This window comes from Petromyzon marinus, chromosome 17 (genome assembly GCF_048934315.1).
Source record: "Petromyzon marinus isolate PM22_M1 ecotype Great Lakes invasive population chromosome 17, UKy_Petmar_22M1.pri1.0, whole genome shotgun sequence".
NCBI lineage: Eukaryota > Metazoa > Chordata > Hyperoartia > Petromyzontiformes > Petromyzontidae > Petromyzon > Petromyzon marinus.
The window spans coordinates 22,087,538-22,105,817 of record NC_133683.1 but is presented as its reverse complement, the minus strand read 5'-3'; the positions used below and the strand labels follow the sequence as shown (position 1 = coordinate 22,105,817).

Sequence of the window (18,280 nt, the reverse complement as noted above, 5' to 3'; positions counted from 1 at the left end):
TGCACTCCCAGCCACAGCCAACAGCACGGGCGAGAGATGTGTCAACCGGTGCCGTCTCCTTCCACCCCCCGTTCACGAACCTTAATGAAGCATGGCCCAACATTCCCCATGAGCAAAACAGCACTGGGAGGCCTTCATCCAACAGTGGATTGACCCAGGACTATCAACTATTATCGTACCATTATTTTATTTCACCACACATCGGCGACACAAGTCTACAAGCAGTGCGCAATACGTTTCTGTGGACGTGCCATGAATCGCAATGTAAAGTTGGCGACACGTGCTTGCAACCCCATAGAGATTCTACCAACACTCTTTCCAAATTCCATTTTATTGATGCCACCTTTAAGTACTCCGTTACATTCCTGGGTCAATTTAGGTGTTCACTCCAGTCCTTCCATATTTACTGTCAACATCACAATCGTAACCACCTGCAGACATTACCAAATGAAAATAAAGCACTGGGTAGAGTTTAACGTTAATCAATCATGAGTATCGCTATTGATCCACAATAATCGCATTCACTACGCACGTCACAGGCACATTCAGCAACGTTGTTGTTGTAACTTGTCAGCGGTTTCAGCATTAATCTACATGGACATCACCTTGGCTACTGCGACCATTTACCGGCTAATCACTGCCGCCACCACCCCCACCACCGTCCTCATTATAATCTCTTCCGTCATTTTCCCAATTAGCCCCAGAGCTGGCTGTCATGTCGTCAGCACCCCGTAAACTCGTACGTAGTATATGCACCACGGCCACAACCACGGTGGACGCGCGAGTCACTGAACATTTCTTCCCCTGTTGCCAAAACTCAGCGCGTGAATTTGCTTCACAGTAATGGGGCGCTCGCACATACCAGTGACCAAGGCGAGCCGCGAATATATTTAGATGGTGCCCTGCTAAAGCGACGGGGTTTGTGATACCTTAAAGCACGGCATTGTGCTTCTCTGAATGCTGCAGTGGTTGGTGTAATGGCGAGCGCACAATGGACTCGAAAAATCCAAAGATCGCTGGTTGGATCTCCTCCCACCACGGCAGTTGAAACGATGCACCCAGCAGTATGGATGGGTATTCACCGGTTAGTCGATTGACGAGTCGTGCGTGATGGGGTGAACGGTGGGAACTCCCACTTCTACGAAGATGTTTGGCTACTGCGGAAGAATAGGCCAAAACACCCACTCGAAGGCCTCTCTATCTCTCTCATTCTAATTGGAGGCCCTTCGGCCGCCATCAGTGGCCTGAGCAGCAACGGTGACGACGACGACACAATGCAGCTCTGCACCTTTCGTCACCTCTGCTGTCCTCTCTGCAGGCCGAGCAGAGCAAAAGCCTGCAGCAGTCCCAGCTGTGTCACGCCATCCATTGCTTTAAACATGCATGTATAAAGGTCATAATAAGAAGGTGATTAGAAATCATTTAAATCTTGTAAATTAAGCCTCGGTATGCTCTCTTCTAAGCAACGGCCACAGCTGTTTGCCATCTGGGAACAATAGCATGTGCCTGCTTTGATTTATAATAACCTTAATCAACGGCACGATGTGTCAAGAGAAATGAAAAGATGCCCTTTCTCTGACCAAATTAGATATAATCAACGGGATCTCTAATTACATCCCATACGGTTGGGGTAATTTCCTAATGGTGCTGCAAGGGTCCCAACGGGTTGGTTTGTGGCAACACTCTCTCAAAGGATCTCACCTGGCACTTTCCTTTGTCAAAGTGACTCAATTTGCCCACGCTGAAGCAGAGCTCAGAGTTAACTTCTGAGTAGATAAGTAAACAATGCTACAAAAGTTCGATGGACATTGGCAAAAAGTTAAAAACTAAATTCCAAAAAGACTTGAACGGTATATAGGTCACATCTTCTTTTTAAAGTTTATTGCATTTGTTGGGTCATTAATCATGTGCTTACTACTACTACATTAATTATTACCAGTCCATAAACTGAAACTGCATGTTATTAAGCCAAGCTTCTATCAACCGCACTCTTAGCCATACATTACTCTGAAGTAGTAGGAATAATAATCACCGTATGCAAGGAGAACAAACCCTGAATAATTCCCTTTTATTAACCCAGGAAATCATCTATGAGCCTCAAGATTATTATTTAAGGACATTGTAATGGGATATATAGACCACATCACAGTGGAAGCCTACAAACACCTGGTAACCCCATGGCAGCCGCTCATCCAAGTACTGCAGATTATTAACCAGGTTATGAGCTCTGATGAGATTGGGTGAATTCAGGTAAATGTGGTCGTAGGTTACTGTATCACCAAACTCACGAGAAATTTTAATGCTAAATTGTCATTGGCAATCTTCACCGGGAATAGTTGCAATTCCAGTTTATACGTCGTTTTCAGAACTATGTCACTCGTTGCCAGTACCATACCAGTTGCTCACAGTTATTCACAGTAAATGCACTGACATCTGAAAAATTTACAGCAACGATTGCTCCCAAAAAAATGCCCCCTGTGTAACCGTGACCGTTCGGGCAAGAGTGCACGCTGACGAGCGTGCGGGCACGCGTGCTGCCAGGTGTGGCTTTCACGACGTTTCAATGCTGCTCCCAACTCCACGGCATGCGATTGCACAAGCACGTGATGCGTGCACCCAAGAGGAAGCTGACGCTGGGCGCTACAGGGAAGTGAGCAACAGGGAAGCAACGCGCACAAAAAAGGGAACCTGCGTTTATAAATCAAAACAGTCCGCTTGCCTGTCCGAACCAAAAAAAATCACAAGATTAGCTTTGGCCGCAGAAAGATAAGCTGAAGCCTGCACTGTAAAAGTAAAAGTTCGTCTTTTTCAAACGTACAATATGTTTAAATTAATAAGAGGAATTGTTAGAGCCATCTCAATGCGTCGACTCATCGATTAATATACTTTGAAGGTCACGATATACGCATCGAATTGCTCGCATGAGAATGTACGTTTTTGATTTGTAGACACAGTGGATAGCCACTGCCGTCGTGCATGGGTCAGGGTGCCAGCTCAGTTTCCCGGCACGGCAGTTTTAACAAAGCTTCCATGTTTCTTAAATCCTCCCGCCCCGTTCCACTCCGCAGTATAAATGCAATTATTTCAATTTACAGGTCGTGTGTGGTGGGGTTGAATGTGGGTACTCCCACCTGCTCTAAGACATGTGGCCAGAATGGAAGAGTAGGCAAAAAATACCCTCGAGAGGAGCTCTCCGAGAGGAGCTCTCCTCTCGAAGTGGAGAACCCTTCCGTCAGCAGTGGCGTGAGCGAGCAATCGCAGGGATGCACTTTTACCATTCCGCGATGACTATTGGCCGCTACAGTCACCAGTGTTAAAAAAAAACAACAACCAACTCCTGAAGCAAGTGACCAGCATGACTCATGACTATTCATTGAATCATAAATGGAAGTGGGGTAGGGGGGGGCGAAGGAAGCGAGGTTGTCATTTTACCTCTAGGACTTATCGTTAGCGGGCATTCGCATCAATTTACAGAGCCGGTTTTGAATAGTGAATGGTCCTGGCTCGCCTAAATTTGTCAAAGTGATAAGCGGTAATAAGATGCGTTCATTAAATCTGCTCACAAGAATAATGAAGTGTGCATTTGAATGAGACGGTAATGAATGCAGACTCCTGCCACACGGCAGACACTAAGCGTCAAGCCACCTGAGGAGACGGTGGGTGTATGGCTGTCTGTTCCACATGCTTCGCATGACACACACTTGGCTGCACTTGGCAGGCAAACGCAAACACCGTTAAAAGCCTCGAGCACTGTTGGGACAAGCGGTGTTAGCGAGCGCCTATCAAGGTCGGGACAGCGAACGAGGAGGCGAGTGCGGCGCCTCACCCAGTGCCCGGCGTTTGGACGCGGCGTTCGATGCGTCGACCTCGGGGAGGTCCAGGACAAGTTCTGATTCCCGCTTGCCTCAGGAGTCAGCCACGGTGGGCGAGCACGCTGAAGCCACCGGATTCACAACGCGGTGCGCCCATCGCTGTGCCACTGCGGCCCGTACATGGGGCTGGCGCAGAAAAACACAAATGGTGATTTGGCCTAATAGACAGTTCGGGGGAAAGTGCTGTTAGCGAGCACCTATTAAACCAGTGTGATGGGGCCAACACCATTGTGATCAACCTAAGTCCCCCCCCCCCCCTTCCTCGTGTTGATGTTCACACACTGAACTGGGTACTGGTTTAAGGCCGAGTTGATCTAGGGGGAGGTGCAGGTCAGTTTCAGACACCAACCGGTCAAAATAATCATGATCACTGGCCATCATAATCTACTGTTGATAAAGGCCTCCTCCCTCCACGCAGCATCTGCACCATCGGCCATCATCCCTTCCACCGTGCTTTATTCGCTATTACGACTTTAATGAGCCAATAATGTATGTCTGTGTGTAACGCGCGTGACGTCACTCCACATGCCCCTCCCCCCCGTCATGAATATTCATGAGCGGGTGGATTTTTACACTCACGCAGAAGATGGTCGAGCGGAAATAATTTTATTCGCAAATTGGCTTTAAGTTTGACGTTTCTTTATTGAAAGTGAATCAAATAAATAATTATACGCAGCAGCAAAGTGGATTTGGTGTCTTTATTTATTTCTACATGATGCTAAAATATACATTCTCGGTTATTTTCCAGATATTGTTTCGAATTTCAATTTATTTCAACCCCAGCGACCGAAAGCAGAAGAGAATAAAGTATCAGAGCAGTGAATTTTAACAAATTGAGGGTCAGTTATATACAGTGCTCCAGTGACATGAAGTGAGGTGTTTTATGACTTCGTTTGTGCAAGAATCACTGCCATTAACACAGTGCTACAGTGATATGCAGTGAAGTGTTTGATGACATCTTTTTACGACGAGCAATATTTTTTTTATGCTGAGATTCAAAAGCATGAAGCCGCTCAGTGATATGCAGTTAAGTGTTTGATGATGTACTTTTGTGCAAGATTCACTGTTATTAAATTTACACAAGATACAATTATACTCTGTTCAATTTTTTCGTAAATATTACAGCTTCCATCCTAGGACGGGCAAAAGGCTATTAACTTAATATTTACTCTCACGTGAGTACAACTGAAGACGACTACTGTATAACCCTAACTCTGACGCTAACCCAAACGTGATACTCCCTAAGGATAAACAAACCCAATTATTTAATTGCTTATTGCTCGTTTTTTTAGACTGCCTGTGGTTATCACACAACCATAAAAGCGGGCGATCCAACTAACAACAACAAAAATAACCTCATTCGTTATTAATGGTCGGTGTCAAATTCAAAATCCAACCCATGGTGAACTAATACCTTACATTTTTTCTGACACTGACACTGCCACGCAAATTCAAGCACAGACCTTCATACTTGGAAGTATTTTCCTGACATATGATGCCATCATTGCAATGTCTTGTTTTTTGGAGAGGGTACGGTTGCATTCTACAATGTTGCAGGCCTTATATAGAAGTAAGAACTATTCATAGGTGCTATTGTTGTGCTACAAGAATGCCTACATTTTATGTATGGGCCATTTCGGTTGAAAAAAAAATGACAATCTGTCATTATGCAACACTACGGTGTCGTGAAATTGACTTTGTTACACGAGGTCTACTTTGGAATTCCTCTCAGTGACAATTGCACAATGCTGACCCCTGCCACCAACCCACACTGACCAGTGTGGTGAAATATGGTTAAAGAACCAAAACGTATGCGGAGACCTTCATCCAGAAGTGAACTGAAAAAGCACTGCACAGTATACGGATTATAATTATTGCATAACAATAACACAATGACTTTAACTTTTTGACAAATGCTGAACCAAGCAAAATACATCTGTGGCTCTAATGCCATAGAAATCTCAACTGTCTCAGCACCACGATCTTGTAAACAGCCCCCCCCCCCACCATCCGTGTACTCCTTCTGGTTCCCAAGTTGTACAACAGAATAATGGAAAGCAAGCAAACAACTAAAAGCAGCAAGCAGCAGTAATACTGTCGCAATATTGTGATTTTGTTTAATATTTCCATGGTGCCATCCTGTAAAATTGTTTCGAGGGAACAATCACAGCTTGGCAGTCACTGCTTTAAAAAAAATGCATTTTGGAAACATGTTTTTTTTAACGATTATTACAGACGTGTTTGTGTATTTCTTCGCTCCTGCATTTGAAGCACAAACACGTCAACAAATCAAATATGAACATGATGATTATATGATGATTAGTGGTATGCTCAAAGGCACGTTATGTGACCCCGATGCCAGAAGTCCAGAAGGTAGCGGTAATGTGTCCCATGACGTATTAATTCCCGGGGATGGCGACACAGACGCAGATGCACACAAACATGATTAGTTTTGATAGCCACATAAACACTGCCCCCCCCCCCCTCCGTTAGCGAGCACCTATTAAGGTCGGTATGGTGCATGAGATGGGCCGTATGGCCAACACCATACCCAGCCACCTTTCTCCCCCTAGTCTCGATATCTGACCACCATACCAGGTACTCAGAGGTTGAGTCGATCTCGGGGAGTGGAGGACCATGACTAGTTCAGATATTTATCACTGACGTTGGCCATGGGCATGAATCGAACTCAGGTAACCAGTGCTCGTTGTGCAGTGCGCCAACCACTACCCTAACGATCTCCCACACACATATACAAAGACAAAGATCCCCCGTATAGCTGCTAGCGAGCAGCACCTATTAAGGCTGGCATGGCACACAAGGGAGTGGGTGGCCAGTACCACACCCGGCCGCCTTTGTCTCCCAGTGTCAATGTTTGCGCATCGCACCAGGTACTCATTTGAGGCAGAGTTGACTTAGGGGAGGCCCAAGACTGGTTCAGATAATCCTCACTGGTGTTGCCCGTGAGCAGGTCTCAAACTTGGTTTGCAGGCTAACCACTAGACTAGACTCCTGTTCACCACACAAATAAAGACAAAGACACACACAGTGTAATATTGCCCCAATTTAAGCCACACATGGAAGAGGTTACACAAGGCCGCTGTTATCTTGTTTGTGAACCGTTCATTAGCTACCAAAAAAGAAAAAAAACACTAATGAATAATCAAATTACAGTATTTATTTATTCACATCTTTTACAGCGAGCAATTTTTTTTAATGCTGAGATTCAAAAGCATGAAGCCGCTCTATTTATTTTCAAATATCCTGGTGCAGACTGTGATGTCATGGGCACGGCCTGCTGTTAGGCTTCTGAAAACATTGGAACGTTTATTTTCATGTTGTTTGAAGAACAATGTTTAAGTTATTATAACAAAAATACACCATTTTAAATATCTATTCATACAGCCAAGCAAGCAAGGTGGCGCATGATATACTTGTAACTCAGCTCTTGGGAGGCAAGGGTTGGAAGATCACACATTTGTGAGGTTTCCAAATCCGCCGGATTTAAAGGTGTGCAGGAGATGGCATTCCAGCTAAATTCGTTTGTCACGCTGTCTTCGCAGACCTTTCTCTGCTATTGCCTTGTATGGATATGTACTCTTTGGGAACCTTGGACTCCTTTAACATGCAAAATACATAACTCCTTTAAATAAAATTGGCCAAACATCCTGCAGGATCAAGGCACAGCGAGGCTTTCCTGGATAAATAAATCACAAATAGCCTCGTTATTCTTCTTATTATTATTATCGTTACTGAATAATATAAAACGGGTTTAGCTATTGTACAAACACAACTGACTTTTTAAATGTATTTTTTCTTTCAAGGCAGTATTATTGAGGAGAAAAACCTTGGCTACTGCTACTATCATAACTACTTAAGGTATTTGTCTACGTACAAGTGACAGCGCTGTATCAATATTGACAACTGTCAAATATAACATTATCCTGCGGCACATGGAGCCCACTGCTACGCATCGCGTAAGAGGCATTATCTGTACTGGTATTGAGGAGTGCAGATTCATAAAAGCCAGAGTCCATAAAGCAGTTTCCATTGTAAGGAGCCAGTCTGTTGTTCTAAGAACACCAAGCGATAGGTGCACACCACCAAGAGGGTACCTCGATCATGGTGGCGGTGGCAGCAGTAGCAGCCACTAGTGCTGTGATACCACTATGTGGCTAGTGCCAGGCTAGATGTACTTTCTGAGGGCCCCATGTAGCGCAAAGGCTCGGTGGCCGGTGGTTACAGGAAGGGGGAACCCAGGTGCTGTTGAGTTAACAGATTGTGGTAACTGGCAGACGCATCTATCCGCACCAACAGACACACGCGCTTACCATGAGCATGCTAGCAACACAAACATTCCCCATGTTTGAATGTGGCACCACAGTGCCACCCAATTATCAATGAGCTCAGGAACCTCCAATTGGCACGGCTCACTACATACAGTATGAAAGAAGTTCAACATAGTATAATCGGAACGCTACAACTATCATCACCTTGCTGAGTTGATTACCCCCTTACTTCGTTGGTTAACTCTTCAACCACTGATTCGATTAATTAAATAACATAATTTTTCGTAACGTAAAATAATAATGGTGTTGCACCTGAGCTCAAGGTGGGTGGGGAAATGACGACACCGCCATCGCTCGTCCTCGCAGCATTCACGCAGGGCATTCACTGCAGTGAGTTTTCTGAATTTTGGAGGCCGGATAATAGGAGACTGCTGTTCGAAATAGGCGGCCAATGAATCAATTTTCTGTGCAAAAAAAATAGTTTAAAAGTAATGCATTCATCACTTCAATTAACTAATTGCTGCAGCACCCACTTCTGACTTGTCCTGTTCAAGTCCTTGCTGTAGGCCTTTCTTTTGTCTGCTTAGGATTGCCTCTCCCTGTGAAGTCCCTTCATTTGCAACTTACTGTGGCGCACCTCCTTTCCTGCTCTGCCCTGTCGATTGTATGCCTCATAGAATTTAAGTATTTTAAAGTATTTTTTGTGGCAGACAAAGTTACAATTGTTGCTGTTACAAAATGCTCCCAAAATGGCTATCTTGGTGAAATGCCACTCATTGATGTTAAACCCCAGCGAAAAACAAACCGAGGATCGACCAACTGATAACCGAGTCCCAAGCAGTGCTTATGGGTACGAGTTATGGCACGTAGGTTGCTGGTTGGTTTATTTGTTTCCTGCTAGGATTTTCCACAGAGATGAAGGCTAATTTAGCAAGTTAACATAGATCATTGACGAAAGCATTCCCCCCTCCGTGTTCACCTTTGGCATTTTGGCATACTTCCCAGTCCTTGTGTCTCGGATGCTTGTGATTTCCAAAGATTCCGTTTCCTGCAACACAACATGACACAATCGCATAAGCATGGTAAAACAAAAATATGGCTCCACTAAAAGACGTAATCATCAAGTAAAACATCTTCATGGCCGAAGTCTAGGGCAAAGCTGCTGACACAACTTCCTGTCCAATTATACAATGATTATATATTTTACAGGAATTAATTATTTCATATTAAATTACCATCTGCCATTCACGCGAAAATGTAGCACACACCCTAATAAATCTACTGCTCTGTAAACGGGCAACAGTTTATGATATTAAGCTTGTGTTTATTTCGAATGCTGCGCTAAAATCACATCCCAGAAGAAAACATTACCACACACACAATGAATATTAAATCGCACATTAACAAGGTGTGATGATGCATCAATGGGTAAATTGGCCCCAGGCCTTACAATGTGATGTAAAGTTCCACGTAACTGCTGGTTTGGGTGATAAGTACAGCTCAAAAGGCTGGCCTAGTAGACCGACATATTCTTCTTCAGTCAAGGAAACGGACGTGACCTGCTTTCTTGTCTATTCCCCAATTTCATTATCGGTGGACTCTCAGCGCAGTGAAGAGACAATGAAAGTCCATTTATAACTTCTTGGGAGAGCACTTGAGACACAGTGTGTTCAAGATAATTATTTAACACAACGTTTGACCGCTTTATTTTCACACAATAGGAAGGGGGAGCACACTTTCTACTATGAGATTGGGTTTGTCCCATTACAGTCAAACCAGTAATATCAATCCACAGAGCTGGAATAGGCTAAGTCAAATACAATATATAATTCAATGTGATGCTTATTTTCGTGCAGTCATTGGTGACTGGGGTGAGACTATAAAAGCCAGTTTAATCAGGTATGGCCACTTGGTATCACACCGAGGTTCTCAGCAGTGCTGGATCAGTGCTGTGGCCTATCAGCCACCGGGCCACTGCTTTGATCCACTTCTCCATCGTGCACGCTGCATGCTAACGCTGCCACTACATCACCGCAGTTGACCCAAAGCCTCAAAACGCCCACATGCCCCCGGCATCCAAGCCACAATCCCCCTGTGACCCCAATGGAAAAAAAACCCACCACCCACCACCAGTTTCAAAATGCATAAAATTTGCCCGTCATGTAAACATCCCCAATCGACATTCCAGCGCTGTCTTCTCTGGCTTGGGAAACATCTTCTCCGGCATCATCTGCACGCATGCTGCTAATCTACTACCTGCGGCGGCGTAGTGGGCTTGCGTGACACGGCCGCAAAAACATGGCACTTAGTGGCTGTGGGAGTTTGGGATCCCTGGGATCAGATTTGTAACGTCGAGGGTGGAGGTGGTGGCTGGGGGAGCCACCCCCTTGATGAAAGCTCAGCCCCCCCCCCCCACCCCTTCTATATTCCCATCATCAAATCATAAAAAAATATATTGGCACAATATGGAACACCAAAAGCAGATCAGATGTTTTACTCATTCTGTTTAGCGTTTAACGTTCGTTTACAGTTTATTTAACATTGACGGTGTCACGTCCCTCTTGAGATGTTGTATGTCCCCCCCCCTCGCCCCTTTAAACAAGGCCATGCAGCAGGCTTGGGTCACTGCCTGGTCTGTATTTTATGGACCCTGTTCTCTTCGCTTATCGGTGCTAAATGTCCATCGACAGTAGGATGACAAATCTCAATTAACATCGATTAAGTACTGTAGTTGATAATCGCTTGAAGCATTTGAAAGATAGGGGGGAGGGGGGGTTACAGAAAGTTTGCAAAGTACAGCAGCAGCAGCAGCAAGTGGTGGATAATTGAGTCTCACAGGGCGGGTCATGTGCATTTCCCAAGCATGCAGCGGACTTTGACTGGAACTATGCTGTGCCAAGGACCGGTCGATAGCTGTTAACGCTGCTTATAAAAACGATGGAATGCGTCGAGGTTATTGCTGTGCAGTAGCAGTTATTTTTTTGAGATAAATGCGATCCAGCACTGCTTTGCAGGCTAGATAACGACACAGTTCGTGGTGTTAGAGACTGGGGCCACAAACTGCTCCGTGCTTATCAATGCCCACCTAACCCACAGACATGTAAAACACAGCGTAGCGAGCAATGACACACGGTACAACAAACACCACGGTAATCGATGGTCTCTAAGCCACGTGATGTAGCCAGATATATGTTTTTCCGTATCTGCCATCTGCACGTTGACAACGCTTGGTATATACAGTACGGTAACTGTTTTGTAACTCTTATGACATAATAAAATATACAAACCCATTATGCGTTGCTGTTGTGTGGAACATTAGGAGTTAAAGCACATACTGCATGAGCAGCAATATGTTCTGTATCTCCACATAAAATAAAATACGATGTTATAGTTGATCAGCTTGTTGTCTTTCCAGACCAATATTATGCAGCAGCATTATGGCTTAAGCAAGCAAACTGTGGACTGGTTTAGACCTTCTGGGCCTCAGAAATGTCAGGCTTGTTAAACAAATGCTGCTGGGTTAGCCAGACGTTTTGAACAAAAATGTCTCGATCTTACATAACTGTGGCCATTGTTTTCAACGGCGATCACTTTGAGTATCGCACAGTTCCGTGAGGCCAACGAATTAGAGTTCTGTAAAGGTTTCCAAGTGTCCAAGAGAATAAACCGCACGTCTCACACCATGATTTGTGGCCGATCGGCTCATTTAATTAAAATAGAGCCGCACCTGCATGGTGCCATTTGAACCTCCCAGGGTAATCGCGCGCCGTAAGCATACCACCTCCCAGACACAACCCAGGCAGGGTGTGAATGTAAAGGCCATTGTGTTTGCTGTGATTCCGGAGCTAAACAAACAGCTGCTTGTGAACAATGTTTGGAATGCTTGGTCAACTGATGCACATGTAGGACTCTTGAAATCTTCTTACAAACCACTTCATCCCCTATTGGACATAAGGCCACAACGAGTTCCCCTCCACTTCTTCCTGTCCTTGGCAACACGTTGGGCCTCGCCCCAACGCAGGTTGATCGCTGCCGCTAGCGAGGCCTTCACGGTCTAGCGCCACGTGGGTCTTGGGTCTGCCACGTTTGGTACACGGACCTGGTCCACTGCGAGTACGTGTCCGAGCCATCTGAGTCGCTGTCTCTCGATGTCTTGTGTGATATACAATCGCGACTTACCAAGGGTTAAATGAGTCAGTATGTTGAGCGGCTTGCTCAGCTTCTGAGGCATGAGATACCCAGTCGCTCCTCTACTACTGCAAAATACTGCTTTTGATTTAAACATTTCGTGACTGCAGGGATTCATATTCTTGGTTCTTTCGGTAAAGTCACGTAGATGATGATTGCTTGTGTTTCAGTCGAAACGTCGTAAGAATTGTATTGTTTTATATTTGTATTATTTGATTGTTCCCTTCTACGTGACTTTACCGAAAGAACCAAGAATAATAGACTGCTTACTTGGTGTGAAGCTCTAATATAGTGTTGGCGTGTTCCAACAATGGTACAAGTGTTCTTTACCGTGGCATTTAAGCCCTTAATACATGCACATTCCAGAAAGCCTCACTGGGTCTAACCCCTTGTCAGTGCTATGTTTGGTCATCTGGATCAAAATACGTAGCACTCACAATTGTTTTCAAAATGCAATATGTAACGTGGGTCAGCAGTAGAGTGAGCGTTTTGCTTTAGGAAGGTTGTGAACTAAAATCCTGATTTTTCCCTTGGCTAAGCCAATCATCCCTTTCGGGTGGATAAAATAAGTATCGTTCTATGGTGAAGCCATCAGTGGGTGTCCTATGGAGAGATTTTCCTCTATCATAGTAATGTGGTATTTCCACCACTGGCTCAGGACTGTAAATAACAGATGAACAGCCACCTCATTGCTCGCATGAGTAGGGAATCACTGACTTTTTGGTGGGAGATAAAAAGGGCAGATAATACCAGAATGTATACGTTTAATTCTATGCCAGAAAGTGAGACCTTCACGAGTTAAAATTATTAAGTTATCAATTTCATACATACCTTGACCTGACTTTGATGAAATGCATCTATTAAATATAATAACCCTGAAGCCACAGTTTTGATTTGCATGAATGCTGCAGTGCTAAACTGCATGGTGTATACTTGCCCTTTAAAGAAAAACAACGCCCTGGAGTGTTAAAAATGCTTTTAAAATATTTTATAGCAGCCCTAATGTGGACAATCCATCACAAACCTTGACGCATGCGAAATGGTAGAGCGGTTTAAAATAACCATCCCAGGCACTCGCTGAGCTATTATTTTAGAACCATTCATTCATCCAGCATATGCGTAATCGCGACGCCATGCGACAGCGTCCTCAGTGGCCACATGTTTTAACGTACTTTAATCAAGTACTGTAAAACATTTCATCAGATTTTATAGGGAATTGCCACTTATTTTCCACATTTTATTTGGTAACATAAAAGGCATCGTTATTCCATACAATGTGCCATCTTCCACCTCCCCATTCGGGATCGCGATTTTACCCCAGAATCTATTATCTCATCGCACGCTCAATTGTCTCATTTGCATTGTTTCTCAATAGGAATTTTATCTGTTATTTTTTAGACAATTTTATGAGCTCCATAAGCCTGAATGTAAATATGTGTATATCATTCCCTTTAAATTTACATAACTTGAAACATTTATATGCGAGACATGCATGATTCGATGCACACATTGTAAATATAAAAATGTATGTGAATGTAAATTCATCGACGTATCATTATGTGCCTAACACATGTATTAAAAGAGCCCAAAAAGACGTAACTTTCAATGATATTGTAAATTATTAAAAACGTTTACAATTTTTGGGGGTTACAAACTCGCTATATTTCCTGCCACGATAAGTTCAGGGAAATAATCAAGCGCAGTCGTTTACTCATATTGTAGTCTATTTGCAAGCATCGTGTCACTGCAGTTTTAGCACAATTCGAATATCCCTTTGCTATGTGGTCCATTTTACCAATACAGACCCAGCAGCTGCCACACATTAATTAGCATTCACCTTGGCAACAATGAAGACCATACCAAATAAAAACACACTACAGCACAGTGTTTACCGAAACTCAATCTTGGGGCAATGATTGTATTTGTATTTTGGCAGTAACAATGGCAATCCCATAGCAATAAACTGTTCGCTTGCAGCAAGTCACCAAGGAATAATTTAGTTGCTTATTTTTCACTTTTGTTTCAATTTCATGAATTTACAAAAGTGCACACACACACACTAATTGTTGCTTTTGCAGATTTTCACCGATCTGGCATTTACATGTGCACGGCCCTGGCACAGAGACCCGAACAGCTGTGCCCCAACACTTACAACCTTGTGTGAGAGTGAATGTGCGTGTTTTTGGCTGTGCGCGCGCGCAGGCACTTCTTTACATGTTCACTAGCAATGGCCTTCAGAAGCAAGGCAGATACTGCACTATAATCCCTCGGAATGGAGGGATTAGAGTCAATTAATCGAAGAAAATTGATAATCGCAAAACATGCTTCTCCCAGGAAGGGGGTAAACCCCCTCCAAATCACGACCATCACGAAGTGGATGATGATGCCAATGATGTTGCTAATCCTGTCCCATCACCTCCCGTCCAGCGGCACACATGGGAAAGGAGGCGACATCTCCCCCACCCCCATCCTACTATTTTCGTGTCATCCTTACGAGTCGAATAGTCGAACTGATCATTGGTAGAGCACTGTAATCGTTAAGTAATTGGATTCTTCAGCTCTTATAACGAGAGACCGATGGGTTATATTGTTCTCCACAGTTATGTCTGTCAAAATTTGTTTCAGTATCGAATTTATTGAAGCTTGCACAAGATTAACAACATCGCCTTGGATTATTATTATTTATCACCACCACTAACATGAATGTGTCAACAGGTGGCAAAGTGCAGGATCACCAGTCATCGTTGAAGCTTACAAAGCGTGCTGTCTGTCTTGTGTGTGTGTGACTGCACGTGTGTTGTGTGCGAGTGTAACCGTGTCGGTTAGGTTCACGGTAAACGGTAAGCAGCGCCTGTTTCACGTGGGCAGGACATGTCGACTCATGTGTTGTTCTGTCGCAAGTTGTGTCCACTTAAGACTGCCAAAGTGAAACAAGGATATGCCGACAACCACGACCGAATGATTGTTTCCTTCTCTGGGAGGTGGAGATTGAGAATGACCTCCGATGAGCGTGGTTGGCTGCGTCTGGTGCAAAGGAAGTTCTATGTACATCCATACAATCAGAATCTTTATTTAGAATTTGAATCTTTAATTAGACTGGAAGAATCAGATGAGCTTTAAAGCTCTTTGTCGCAGATCAACAAGTTACGACAACAAATAATGAAATAGATTTTTTTCTGTGTATGTGTGTGAATATAACTGTCTACATGAGTTCAGGCGATACAAACAGCACAAAGTTGGAAAGACCAATTGTCCGATCATTTAGACGTATAGTACAAACAATCGTTTTCCTTCCTCGGGATGTACTGCATGGGAGGTGCTGTCTAAATATTATAATCTTTTGCCTATGTCAGCAATTGTTTCTTGTTGTGGTTGTCCCCGCCTGATGACGGACGCTTGTGTTGCGCCCGAAACGTCGTGATTTAATTTATTTTATTTTGTATTTTCTTTACCTATGTGACTTTGCCGAAAGAACCAAGAGTATGATTTCAACATCAATTTCCATCAATAAAATTGCTCATGAATCTCCAAAAAACGAAGATCACGCTCTTTTCTCCAAAGCAAAAATCCAGATTATTTTGCTAAATCTGTTACGGGTATCAGAAACAACTTCATTGAACAAATGGAGTGCTTAAAATTATTGGGTTTACTGATTGATTCAAAACTTACATTCCAACCCCATATTGATCACATCTCGAAAAAAAGTGTTTTTGTAGAGAAATAAACATTGTTTTTGTAGAGAAATAAACATTGTTTTTGTAGAGAAATAAACATTGTTTTACAATTCGAATGTGCCTGCAAATTGTTGAAGCGACCACTCTACCACTTTTTGACTACTGTAATGCTGCAGCTACTAATTAATTACTAAACAGACTAAACCTTTATTATGAATAAATCTGCTTTATTATTCTGCTGTTGGATTTGCACTAGATGTACCATATGGGACCCACCATCGTGAACTCAACTTAAAAGCCAATCTCACATCACTTAATGCAAGAAGAAATCTAATTGCCTTCTATCCAAAAACAAGAATTTGTAATAGGTGAGAAAGTCGTTGCCGCTGCAGCCCCAACGTTTTTGGAACAACCTCGTTTCCTCCCTTAACATCATAAATCTTCCTTAAAATATATATATATGCCGAAGCAGAAGATTAGCACTGGATACAACCGTGATTTGTAACTTGTATCCTTACCCATGTATCGATAGTTCAATGTTGAATGTGCAATTGTATTGAGGCACTGTGTGCTGCTGTCTTGGTGTGGCCTGGGACTGTTTTTTTGGTTCGCTCCCTTGCCCAAGATTGCATTTGGTGTTTAAAACATCGGCAGAAATTGAAATACCGATGCGATTTGTGCTTATATAATAAATGTATCATTATTTTGTGACTGTCTTAGCGTTCCCTATACTTTGCACTCCTATTGTTTTTGTTGTATTGGTTGTTGTTGTTGTAACTAGCTGAGCTGGCCTTACTGGACAACTGTGAAAACGAGCTTCATAGCTCATCGGATCCTTCCGGTCTACATACAGATTCTGATTCAATGATCACCGTGACAATTGCCCCATGTGCGACATACTGAGTAAGTTTCCACGGCACGGCGCAACAGCAATTCTGAAGTGTATTACGAGTTATCGAAATTTCGGGCTGCCACATGTGAATAATTAGCATGGCCCGTAACACATTTCGGTTGCAATGGAAATACTCCTTGGCACAATTATGGCTCTTTTACATATCTATAGACGTCATGACTCCAAAGGGACCGTCCATAAATGACGTAACGCGATTTTGGACGATTTTGACCCCCCCCCCCCCCCCCAGTCACACGGCGTCACAAAAAGTCAGACCCCCCCCCCTCAAATATGACGTCACAAAGCTCTGCCCCCCCCCCCCAAATATATAAAACATGCTTCAAATCGCTTTAAACTATTGTCATTGTAGTGCGTATTTAATATGGCGCTGCACTCTAATATTGCAGGAGAAAACATTTATTAAAAAGTCTATTTAATTAAGTAGAACGTCACTCATCGTCACAAATGTCTGACCCCCCCCCCCTCCCCCTAGCTGCGTGACGTCATTTATGGACGGCCCCAAACACCTATTTGTAAGAATATACTCTTTAAAGTAAAATAAAAAATATTGTTGCACACGATTGTTGTCCTTTTATTTATTTTAAAGATGGTAACCCGAGTGAATTTACTGCAGTCATGTTTGTCCGTGTGTCCACACACGTGCGCGTCTTGCAGGAAACACAAGCCACGAGTCTGTGCGCGCGCGTGTGTGTAGATACCTGTGTGAAGTCGCACAACAAAGAGGCATTGTTTTTGTCAACCAGTTCAGCAAGTACGAGACGAGAACCCACTGCTTCTTTAGTTTGCGCGCTTGCAGCTGCTCCAAACTATACAAAGACAAAGATCACCTGTGTAGCCTCCTCAAGCCTTTTGTGAAAGTGCTGTTCGGGAGCCTTTATCAAGGACGGTGCGCTTCACGAGGGGACGGTGCGCTTCACGAGGGGATGGCGTGGCCAGCACCAGCGTTCGGAAGCCTTTGTCTCTCAAGTGTTGATGTACTCATTTAAGGCGAAACGACGTTTTGTCTTTACCAGGTAAGGCCCGCTGAGAGATATGGGTCTGTGCCAAAAGTGCCCTGGCCACAAATTATAGCTCAACGAAGTGGCTTATCGTGTTGAAATGTATTGCAGCCAAATACTCTAAAAGCGTGATGATACTAAAAACGTGGAGAGAGAAACCGGAGGAGCCGTATAAAAATCCACGCGACCACGGGGAGAGAGACGTGCAAAATCCAAAGCTGCAGGCATCAGAGTTGGGCTCCACATCACGACCTTGTGCATACCAGACGAGGTTGTTGCCATCTCGCCACCGTCGCGCCCTCGGTCAGGCCGAAGACCAAATTCAGAGATACCTGCCACTGATGTT

The 18,280-nt window shown here is 43.8% G+C and overlaps 1 protein-coding gene across 5 annotated transcripts in view; it reads right to left on the bottom strand.

Annotated features, from left to right (window-relative positions):
- LOC116943154 (1-phosphatidylinositol 4,5-bisphosphate phosphodiesterase beta-1-like) overlaps window positions 1–18,280 on the bottom strand; it is a 169,565-nt gene that overhangs the window by 86,522 nt on the left and 64,763 nt on the right. For all 5 annotated transcript variants that reach the window (XM_032955743.2, XM_032955744.2, XM_032955745.2 and 2 more), the window contains exon 3: window positions 9,141–9,209. In XM_032955743.2, the coding sequence (XP_032811634.1) occupies window positions 9,141–9,209 (69 nt within the window). The remainder of the gene's footprint in view (window positions 1–9,140; window positions 9,210–18,280) is intronic.